Genomic DNA, 12062 nt, shown 5'->3' with positions numbered 1-12062 from the left:
AAATAATAATACTAATAATATATATATATATATAAAAAGGAAAAAGAAAAAAAACAAAAACAAACGATACAAACACACAAACAAACAAAAAACCATATTTCAGGTGCAGCTTCATTCAGTGTTCCAACCTAGTTGCATTACACTTAGGTATTATTGTGCTGTCCATTTTTGAGTTTTTGTATCTAGTCCTGTTGCACAGTCTGTATCCCTTCAGCTCCAATTACCCATTATCTTACCCTGTTTCTAACTCCTGCTGGTCTCTGTTACCAATGATATATTCCAAGCTGATTCTCAAATGTCGGTTCACATCAGTGGGACCTTACAGTATTTGTCCTTTAGTTTTGGGCTAGACTCACTCAGCATAATGTTCTCTAGGTCCATCCATGTTATTACATGCTTCATAAGTTTAGTCTGTCTTAAAGCTGCATAATATTCCATCGTAGGTATACGCCACAGTTTGTTTAGTCACTCGTCTGTTGATGAACATTTTGGCTGTTTCCATCTCTTTACAATTGTAGATAATGCTGCTATAAACACTGGTGTGCAAATGTCCGTCTGTGTCTTTGCCCTTAAGTCTTTTGAGTAGATACCTAGCAGTGGTATTGCTGGGTCGTAATCCATTCTGCCATTCTATGTCTTTTGATTGGGAAATTCAGTCCATTAACTTTTAGTATTATTACTGTTTGGATAATATTTTCCTCTACCATTTTGGCTTTTGTATTACATATATCATATCTGATTTTCCTTCTTTCTACACTTTACTCCATACCTCTCTCTTCTGTCTTTTCGTATCTGACTCTAGTGCTCCCTTTAGTATTTCTTGCAGAGCTGGTCTCTTGGTCACAAATTCTCTCAGTGACTTTTTGTCTATAAATGTTTTAATTTCTCCTTCATTTTTGAAGGACAATTTTGCTGGATATAGGAGTCTTGGTTGGCAGTTTTTCTCTTTTAGTAATTTAAATATATCATCCCACTGTCTTCTAGCTTCCATGGTTTCTGCTGAGAAATCTACACATAGTCTTATTGGGTTTCCCTTGTATGTGATGGATTGTTTTTCTCTTGCTGCTTTCAAGATCCTCTCTTTCTCTTTGACCTCTGACATTCTAACTAGTAAGTGTCTTGGAGAACGCCTATTCTCTTTGGGGTGCGCTGCACTTCTTGGATCTGTAAATTTAGGTCTTTCATAAGAGTTGGGAAATTTTCAGTGATAATTTCTTCCATTAGTTTTTCTCCTCCTTTTCCCTTCTCTTCTCCTTCTGGGACACCCACAACACGTATATTTGTGCGCTTCATATTGTCATTCAGTTCCCTGATCCCCTGCTCAAGTTTTTCCATTCTTTTCCCTATAGTTTCTGTTTCTTTTTGGAATTCAGATGTTCCATCCTCCAGTTCACTAATTGTAGCTTCTGTCTCTTTAGATCTACCATTGTAGGTATCCATTGTTTTTTCCATTTTTTCTTCTTTGTCCTTCACTCCCATAAGTTCTGTGATTTGTTTTTTCAGATTTTCTATTTCTTCTTTTTGTTCAGCCCATGTCTTCTTCATGTCCTCCCTCAATTTATTGATTTGGTTTTTGAAGAATTTTTCCATTTCTGTTCGTATATTCAGCATTAGTTGTCTCAGCTCCTGTATCTCATTTGAACTATTGGTTTGTTCCTTTGACTGGGCCATATCTTCAATTTTCCGAGCGTCATCCATTATTTTCTGCTGGTGTCTGGGCATTTGATCAGATTTCCCTGGGTGTGGGACCCAGCTGGTTCAAAGCTTTTTCTGTGAAATCTCTGGGCTCTGTTTTTCTTTTCCTGCCCAGTAGGTGGCGCTCGTGGCGCTCGTCTGTCTGCACGGCAGTCGGCCCGGGAAACCGCGCGTGGAGGTGGGGGTCGCTGGCTGCCGCGGCTTGGGAGAGTGCCGGTCCTAATTGCCCAGCTGGCCCGAAACGCCAAGCGTGACGGGAGGGCCCCGCTATCCAACGTTCCCAGTCAGACCGGGGAGCCACGTGCGTGGAGGGGACCCCAGTCGCCAGCCGCCCCGGCCGGGAAAACGCGCACCCCTCGGGTAGCTCACCGCAGCAGATTCTCCCTGCCCGTTCAGCTGTTCCAGAATGGGGTACGCTGTCTTTTTGGTCTCTGTCGTGACTCCGGGAGCTGTTTCGTATTGTTTCTGTTTCTTTAGTTGCTTTTCTGGAGGAGGAACTAAGACCCGCGCGTCTTACTAAGCCGCCATCTTCTCCGCTAATTTTCTTTCTTGTAGTATCCTTGTCTGGCTTTGGTTTTAGGATGATGTTGGTTTCATAGAATGAGTTAGGTAGCTTTCCCTGCTCTTCAGTTTTTTTGAAGAGTTTGAGCAGGATTGGTACTAATTCTTGGTAGAATTCACATATGAAGTCATCTGGTCCTGAACTTTCTTTTTTTGGAGTTTCTTGATGACTGATCCTATCTTTTTATTTGTGATTGGATTGTTGAGGTCATCTATTTCTTCTATTTCTTCATCTAAGTCAATGTTGGTTGTCCATGCCTTTCTAGGAAGTTGTCCATTTCATCTTTGTTGTCTAGTTGATTAGCATATAGTTGCTCATAGTACCCTCTCATTACCTCCTTTATTTCTGCGGGGTCAATGGTTATGTCTTCTCTTCCATTTCTGATTTTATTTATTTTCATCTTCTCTCTCTCTCTCTCTCTGTCTCTCTCTCTCTCTGTCTCTCTTTCTCTCTCCTCTCTCTTTTAGTCAACCTAGCTAAGGGCCCATCAATTTTATTGATTTTCTCAAAGAACCAACTTCTGGTTTTGTTGATTTTCTCTGTTGTTTTCATGTTCTCAATTTCATTTATTTCTGCTCTAATCTTTGCTATTTCCTTCCTTTTGTTTGCTTTTGGGGTTAATTTGCTGTTCTTTCTCTAGTTCTTCCAAGTAAAGAGTTAATTCCTTGATTTTTGCGCTTTCTTCTTTTTAAATATAGGCATTTAAGGCATAAATTTGCCTCTTACTACTGCTTTTGCTGTACATAACTTTTGACATGTTGTGTTTTCATTTTTGTTTGCCTTGAGATATTTACTTATTTCTCTTGTAATTTCTTCCTTGACACACTGATTGTTTAAGAATGTTTTGTTTAGCTTCCAAATATTTGTGAATTTGATGGCTCTCTGCCTGTTATTCATTTCCAACTTCATTCCATTATGATCCAAGAATGTGTTTTATGTGATTTCAATCCTTTTAAATTTATTGAGACTAGCGTTATGACCCAGCATATGGTCTATCCTTGAGAATGATCCATGAGCTCTTGAGAAAAATGTGTATCCTGCTGTTGTGGGGTATAATGTTCTGTAAATGCCTGTTAAGTCTAGTTCATTTATTGTATTATTCAAATTCTCTGTTTCTTTATTGATCCTCTGTCTAGATGTTCTATCCATTGATGAGAGCAGGGAATTTATAAAGGTGTCTATTTCTCCTTTCAGTGTTGTGTTTGCCTCATGTACTTTGGAGCACTTTGGCTCAGTGCATAAATATTTATGATAGTTATGTCTTCTTGTTAAATTGTTTCTTTTATTAATACATAGTGTCCTTCTTTGTCTCTTTTAATTGTTTTACATTTGAAGTTTAATTTGTTGCATATTAGTAGAGCTACTTCTGCTCTTTTCTGATTATGAAGCATGAAATATCTTTTCCCAACCTTTCACTTTCAATGTATTTTTGTCCTTGGGTCTAAAACGAGTCTCCTGTAGATAGCATATAGATGGGTCCATTCTGCTAATCTGTGTCTCTTGATTGGAGAGTTTAGTCCATTAACAGTTAGTGTTATAATTGTAAAGGCAATATTTTCTTCTGCCGTTTTGCTTTTTGGATTTTATATGTCATATCTTGTTTTATATTTCTTTTTTACTTTTACTGATAGTTTTCATTTATATACTATTCTCCAGACCTCTCTCTCCTGCTTTTTCCTATCTGCCTGTAATGCCCCCTTTAGTATTTCTTGCAGAACTGGTCTCTTGGTCACAAATTCTGTCAGTGATTGTTTGCCTAAAAATATTTTAATCTCCTCCTCATTTTGGGGGAATGCATGGTTGAACCCAGGTCTGCATCATGAAAGGCAAGCACTCTACCACTGAACCACCCATACACCCTTCTCAACATTTTTAAAGGACAATTTTTCTGGATATAGAATTCTTCATTGGCAGTTTTTCTCTTTTAGAATCTTAAATATATCACACCTCTGCCTTCTTGTCTCTATGGTTTCTGCTGAGAAATCCACATGTAGTCTCATTGGACTTCCCTTGTATGTGATGGATTGCTTTTTTCTTGCTGCTTTCAAAATTATCTTTTTCTTTTTGATATTTGACTCTGATTTTAAGTGTCTTGGAGTATGTCTATTTGGATCTATTCCATTTGAATACACTGTACTTCTTGGATCTTTAAATTTTATGTCTTTCATAGGAGATGGGAAATTTTCAGTGATAATTTCCTCCATTAGTCTTTCTTCTCTTTTTCCCTTCTCTTCTCCTTCTGGGACACCCATAACATGTATATTTGTGCACTTCATGTTGTCATTCAGTTCCCTGAGACCTTGCTCATATTTTTTCCATTTTTTCCCTATATTTTCTTTTGTATATTGGATTTCAGGTGTCCAGCCCTCTAGGTCACTAATCCTTTCTTCTGCCTCTTTAAATCTGTTGTTTTAGGTTTTCATTGTTTTTTTCATTTCTTCTGCTATGCATTTCATTCCCCTAAGTTCCATGATTTGCTTCTTCAAACTTTTGATTTCTTGTTTTTGTTCATCCAATGTCTTCTTTATATCCTCCCTCAACTTAATTTATTTGATTTTTGATGAGGTTTTTCATATCTGTTTGAACATCCTGAATTAGATGTTTTAACTCCTGTATCTCATTTGAATTGTTGGTTTGTTCCTTGACTGGGCCATATTTTTTGTTTTACTAGTATGACTTGTACATTTTGTTGGGTCTAGGCATTTGATGTCCTCAATTAGTTTATTTGGGAGGTTGTTTTCACTCTTTTACATAGAATTTTCTTGCTGTTTGGATTTGTTCTCTATATATCCTTTGACATTCAATTCAACTTATTCTAGACCGCTAGCACAGGTTCTGTTTAACTGATCAGAATTTTTGAATTCTTGTTTTTCTTTTTCTTGCACCGCCTGTATGGAGCCTTTTTTGTGTGTGTGTGGAGGATCTTCTCAAATATTATAGACCCCAGTCACATTTTCCCAGACTGGATTGCCCCACTTTCCTCAGGAAGAAAGAGTCGCCAGCATCAGTTTTCCCTGAGAGTGAGACCCAGCAGGCTGTCAGACTTTCCTAAGAAACCTCTAGACTCTGTACTTATCCTATCATGCCCAGCATGTGGTACTTGTCTGCCCGTGGCTTCCCACCAGCCGAAAGTGATGTGGTGCCTCTAATTTCAACAGGCTGTCCCAGCTAGGGCCCTGGTTGAGACAGAGGTGAGGTTGTAGGCTGGAATTAATTTCTTCAGTTTTCCGGTCACTGGGGCCTGAATTCCTTGAGGGAGGAATTCCACTTCAGTTGGGCTCCACCTTTCTCTTGGGAAAGTTGTAGTCTTTAGGGAACTAATCCTTTGACCTGACTAGTTACTTTGTCTCTCAGACAAGCTGAATTCTGCCCTTGCCTGGTGTACTGCTAGAGCCTAAGCCTAAGGCTTCAGGTTCTATCTAGTGAGCTGTTAAGGAGTAGGGAAAAAAAAGCCTTTTCAGAGCAGGACCCCACTCCTTGGGTTTGTCAATCAAGAGCCTAAGTTGGTACATGGCTCAATAAATCTCCAGACTCTATGTGCCTCCCCTTTCTTGGGGTCCAGCCCTTTTGCAGTATTTTGTGTTGTCAGACTCAAAAAGCCCCTGTTGTTTTTTCTTTTCCCCATCAGCCCCACCCCCTCTCTGATGGGGCAAAAACTCCTAGTACCTTTAGTGCTTATTCCAGGTTTATCTGAGCTGGGGGCCTATTTTCAGCAGTCAGAATTTGTTAATTAATTCCATAAGTCGAGCTTTGTAGAACTAAGCCCTTGCTACTAGTAAAGTCTGTTTCCTTTCCTCTTGGGGAACCAGGTGTCATAGGGGAGGGGTGCCAGCCTCCATTGCTTGTATGATTTACAGTTCTCTGTGGGTCTTAGCTGGCCCACCTGGCCCAGGCTGATGTATGCTGTGTGTCTGCTCACTGAAGTAGCCCCACCAGTTGTTCTGTACTGTTCCTGGCTATTTACTAGCTGCTCTGGAGTACAAACTAAATTCCACACCTCAGTAAGCCACCATATTGCCCATCTCCTGGGTTTTTAAGTTCCATTACTTGCAATTTGTATCTCCAAAATGTCTGTTTGGTTCTTTTTTACAATTTGCATGTCTTTATTTTGTCCACATGTTGTCTTAATTTTCATTAGTTCTTTGTATATGGATTCCTTTAGTTCATTGAGTATATTTAAAATGTTGATTTAAAGTCTTTGACTAATATTTCCAATATATATTCTAAGGGATATATCACCTCGTGTGCCATTGAAAATATTATGCACCCAAGAAAAGCCATGTTTTAATCCTGATTCAATCTTGTGGATGCAGTTCTTTCTCTTAATCCTGATTCAAGATTGTAAAATGGAAACCTTTGATTAGATTATCTCCACTGAGAGATTACGTGCCCAATTGTGGGCATGACCCTTTGATTAGTTGGAGATGTGACTCCACCCATTCCATGTGGGGTCTTGATTAGTTTACTGGAATCCTTTAAAAGAGGAAACATTTTGGAGAGAGTCAGAAATGACAGAAGCCTCAGAGCTGACAGAGAGCACAGATGTAGATGCTTGGAGAACAGTTGCTTCAGAGAACAGAGACACAGGTGTTTGGAGATGCTTGGAGTCCAGTAGACATTGTCTTGAGATGTTAAACAAGCCAGAATCTGGAGAGATCCAAGGGAAGCCAAGAAATGAAAGCCAGCCCCAGAGAAGCAAAGTGAATAACCTTCACGGGAACAAAGACTGAAAGCAACAGAGCCCAGGGGCAAGGGACCAGCAGATGACCAGCCACGTGACTTCCCTGCTGACAGAGGTGTTCCTGACCCATCAGCCTTCCTTGAATTAAGGTACCTTTCCTTGGATGCCTTAGTTTGGAAATTTGTATAGCTTAGAACTTTAGACACTGTGTCTCCCCTGGTGTTCTATTTTGGTTGTTAGGCTGGACTATATCTGTCTGCATTGTGATATGCTTAGTGATCTTCTGTTGTTTTCATCACATATAAATATCTTGATTGATTTAGCTTGGCAGTTGATTTCCTTCAGTAGTCTGAAGCATTGTGTTTGCAGGGTGGATGTGTATCTGGATGCAGGATATGGGGCAGGGCACAACAATGCAGTGATGTGTTGCAGTGTAGGTATAGGTGCAGGTTGGGGATGTTAGTTACGCTGGTGCTTGTGAACGTGGGTGCCCGGGGACCAGAGAGGATGCAGCTGTGCGGGTGCACAGGTCTGGGGTGGGGCATAACCCTGGTATGCACTGGTCTAGGGCATGGGGCCCTTTGTGTGCATGTGCAGAGCTGTGGCAGCTGGTCGGTGTTATGCCTTCCTGGGCTGGGGTGGATGTGACCTGGCTGTGCAGGTCAGTACTTTCTCAGATCTGGGAAGCGTGACTGAGGTCCGTGTGCTTGCATGGGTCTAGGAGTACTGTAAACTGATGTTCCCAGAGCTGAGGGGGATGACTGGGTGCCGAGCACATATACCGGTCTGTGAGCGCTGTAAACTGATGCGCAGAGCTGAAGTGCAGGGGCGGGGTGAGGCTATGCAACACTGTGGGCAGGGAGTGAGTGTAGCCTGGGTATGAAGTTAAGTGCCTGCATCCTTTATGCTTTGGTGACAGCCTGCAGGGAGCAGGGAGGGGGAGGTAGTGCTTGGGAGGAGTGCAAGAGAGGTGGGTTGGGCTGCACTTGGGATGGGGGTGGGATACGCATGTTGGGGTTGGTGGGGTGGGGGCACTTGGAGCGCAGGGAGTGGGGGCAGGTAATGGGGTTCAGTATGTGGGATGTGGGGTGAGTCGCAGGTCATGGGGCTGTGCTGGTAAGGGTAGCGTGTTCAAGGAATGTGGTTTGGGTTTTCCTAGTTCCCATTGTGTGCACTCTTGTGGGCTCTGCACTTCTGCATTAGGCTCCAATTTTCTGCTTCTCAGCTCCTCAGCCTCTGCAACCAGGGCTGCTCTGTGTGGTGCAGAAGGCTCTCCCAGGTCAGTTGCACTCCTGAATTGCCATCTCAGTCCTTATTCTCTTTTAATTTATTTAATTTTTAAAAAGTAATCACGAATGACTCTGGTGAAGGTAATCTCAGAGGTTTACACTGTAGAATATAGGGATCTAGAGGTACACAGAAACTAGAGGTGGGGGAAAGGTTGCCTGATGAGGTTGAACTTAAATATAAGGGAATGGATGGAAGTAATGGTAGCTAATTAGGAGAGTTATAAGTAACCTTGCCATATTGAAGGTGGATATGATCGAGAGGGGTGTATAGTGCTGTGTAATTCACTGATAACAATTACAAATAAGTTCTCACATGAACTTCTTCAAAGGTTGATCTTGTACAAAGAGTCAATAGAGAGGTGTTGGAGGGAAACTTATATTGCATGCTGTGGCCTATAGTTAACAGGAAAACAACAATAACAACGGTAAATAATTGGGGGGGGCATGGGGACAAGAGATTAGGGGAGATTTTGATTTGATATTTCATGAGCATGCATTTAGCAGTTCTTTGTCTCTTTGGACCAATGAACATTGTCTAAAACCAAGTGAGGACACTGTAAGATATAGTTTGTCTATTTTGGACATTATCCTTGATGCCCAGTGGATGGAAGGGGCCGAAGGGTACAATGACTGAGAAGCTGAAACTGTGTTATGTATATATATGTACATATATGATGGAATGTGATGTGGAAACAAAAAGGAATGATGTTGTGAGGCATGCAATGAACTGAATGAACCTTCGGGGACAATGTGTTGTGCAAAATAAGCCAGAAACAAAAATAACAAATATGCTAAGGTCTCTTTCAGAAAATACTTATAAGAAAACTGGAGCCCAGATTATAAACTCTTATAGCAGCCATACTTAATACAAATTATAAGTGTATTTCTAGATTTTGAGACACTGTGTAATATGTGCATAAGCTGGTATTTCCCTGGAACTTCAAGTACTTCTGTGACACCTAAGATTCAAAGCTAGAGTTCTGCAGCTCTGGAAGTCAGCATTGCTACATATAACAACAGTTAAAGCAACCGAAAAAGAGATAAAGCTTCAATTTGAGATAAAAATGAAATTGATCTTGTTGGGATTAAGGTAAATCAGAATACAGGGCAAAAGATGATAGTATGTGTGCTCTAGAGCGCCACCTACTGTATGAAATCAAAAGCAGAGGGCTTTATAGCATCTGGAATCTAAATTTTCTATAACACACAATTCTGTATAGCTTAATGTCATACCCAGAAACATTCCAGACTATGGTGGGCTGATAATTAAAAAGTATTGGTAGGGTCCCTTGAGGGACTGGAGAAAAAATATGGAAATGTTAAACTTTCCCTTCTGGGAAACCTCTGGTACTCTGTCAAACATTAGGAACTTCCCAAGAAAATAGGCCAAGGCCTTGATTTCCAGGCTTGCCCTCATGAAACTTATTTCTATAGTGGAGAAGCTAAGACTACCTATAATTATGCCTAAGAATTGCTTCCAGGAAACCTCTTTGGTTGCTCAGAAGTGGCCTCTATTTCTCTTAGCTCACCCCTTCTCCTCCCTATGTGGGACACGACATTCAGGGGTGAAGGTCTCCCTGGCAACATGGGACATGACTCCCAGGGTTGAGCCTGGTCCTGGCATTGTGGGACAGACAATGGTTTTTAGAATAAAAAGAGGAAAAAAATACATAACAAAGTAAGGTATCAGTGGCTAAGAGAGTTCAAATGGAGTCGAGAGGCTATTCTGGAAGCTATTCTAATGCAAGCTTCAGCTAGATATTGTTAATTACCATGGTTTGCCAACCCCCAACCAACACCATTCCTGTTAACACTAAAGAATGCTTAGGGCTCTGAAACTCTACTACAGTTTTATGTACCAAGCTTACTTTCCTGAAACCTACAACCTCCAGAGGGAGTTCCTAGGCCAAATAAATCCTGAAACCCAGGTGGGCCAGCTTCTCCAAGAATATCAACTAATTTCATCCCCCTATGCTGTATTGTTGATACCCCTTTTCAACATGAAAAAGTTAGAATGGACATAGCCCAAAGACCCCTGTAGTTTGGGAGTAAGATTAAAGGAGAAACAGTAGTTATAACAGAGAATATGGGATTTAACAGATGAATATGACTGCTGAATCACTATAATGATATAAAAAAAGCTTCTAGTGTTTTGGAGCTGCTGGAAGGAAAAACCTAAAAAAGGTGGAATGGTAACCCATACTAAACTTTGAAGTCTGTTGAGTAACTACTTATTAAAATATCCTTTGAAAATTATTGCTTTTTCTGTATATATATTTCACAATAAAAAACATTAAAAAAAAGGAAAAGAAAATAATCACAAGGGGGTGGGTCATGGTGGCTCAGCTGGCAGAGTTCTCGCTTGCCATGCTGGGGACCCGGGTTTGATTTCCAGTGCCTGCCCATGGGGAAAAAAAAAAGGAATCACGAGGCTGTAAAGCATAATGAAGGGTTTCCCTCCCCTCCCCTGCTCCACTCACCTTAATATACAGTTATTGAAATGATTATTATTTATAATATGATAAAACTTTTATAATACACTTAAGAATGACTGTATACTCCAAATATGCTTTAGGTAGCCTGTGACGTCAATATTTGATGAATAGGGTTTGAAAATTTACATTGTCATCATAGGATTATGGTATTCACAGTAAAGATAGAAATGATCATTAGACATTTTGAATTTATATGGATAACTTACTTCATAGATATTTCTTTCTACAGTTCGAGGCTTTTCCTCAGTAAAAGATCTTGAAAATTACATTAAGTATGAAAATAAATCTGTCCGTGTGCTGGCTGCTATTGTATTTGATCATAATTTCAAATCCAGCAGTGACCCTTTACCACTGAAGGTGAGACCGTTTTATCTAAAGACCTTATCATTGTACTTTTAAGTCTCATGAATTTAGTGAGATATAGTTATCACTCCCATTTCATAAGTGGGAAGAATTATAACTTCCCCAAGATCATAACTGCTCGTCCAGTAGCAGAGCAGGCATTGGAATTCAGCTCCAATTTGTTTTAATACTTGTGCTTGTAACTGTGACGTTATTCTGATGAGGAGGAAATTATTACCTGATGGTCTTAATTGAGAAAATGGAATGATTGGAACTTGACTAAGGTTATTAACGTTGCCAGTCTCTCGTGCCAGGCCTGCAAGTTGTGGTTAAGAAAATAAGAATATAGTCAATAAAAAAGCAGATACATATTTCCTAGCAGAGATCCCGACATGGAAGAACTTTGTTCTCTTGAATTGCTCTTCTCTATCTCTGGTAAAAGCTCTTAGGCTCGGCTAGGATGAATCAGAATTAGGACATCTACAGATGCTGAAGAAGATTCTAATAACAGCCTCCAAGGAAGACAGAAAAGGACAGAGCTTTCAACTTGATGCCTTGGAGATTCTTTACCAGCACTTATAAATGTGCTGCCTCCTATTAAGGGAAATGAACACTTTAATATCTATGTGTAGAGACAAGTCCTGCCTTTAGAATCTAAGTGTTTGAGGAAGGAAAATCACTAGCAGGACAGTAAGTATTCTTTCTGTCTGTCTGTTCCATCCCTCCTTCATTCTTTCCATAAGTGCCTTCACTCTAATTACTATGCCAACACTCTGTGGTGATGCTGGTACAGGTTCACTGCTATACAGAGTTGTGGCTCAGAATATCTTTGGTGCAGTTATGAGCTTCATTTTTATTGCCAATTCACCATGTCTAGCATTTGGGGTGGATTCCTGGTAACTTCACCCCAGGTATTTGTCCAGGTGCCTGTTCTCTTCCTGCTGTTTACTGCACACAGTTTCTTATCTCTGTTTTCTACTTCATAAATAGTATAGGCC

General features: G+C 40.4%; 1 protein-coding gene across 6 annotated transcripts in view; it reads left to right on the top strand.

Moving 5' to 3' along the window:
* Positions 1-12062, top strand: part of LOC143667404 (phospholipid-transporting ATPase ABCA3-like) — a 287971-nt gene that overhangs the window by 25693 nt on the left and 250216 nt on the right. For 4 of the 6 annotated variants that reach the window (XM_077141598.1, XM_077141594.1, XM_077141595.1 and 1 more), the window contains exon 4: positions 10952-11079. The exons of the other annotated variants lie outside the window; for them this stretch is intronic. In XM_077141598.1, the coding sequence (XP_076997713.1) occupies positions 10952-11079 (128 nt within the window). The remainder of the gene's footprint in view (positions 1-10951; positions 11080-12062) is intronic. 6 annotated transcript variants of the gene reach the window in all.

The sequence above is a fragment of the Tamandua tetradactyla genome, chromosome 23, assembly GCF_023851605.1.
Source record: "Tamandua tetradactyla isolate mTamTet1 chromosome 23, mTamTet1.pri, whole genome shotgun sequence".
NCBI lineage: Eukaryota > Metazoa > Chordata > Mammalia > Pilosa > Myrmecophagidae > Tamandua > Tamandua tetradactyla.
Note: the sequence above shows the minus strand (reverse complement) of the source record. Positions and strands in the feature narration are given on the sequence as shown.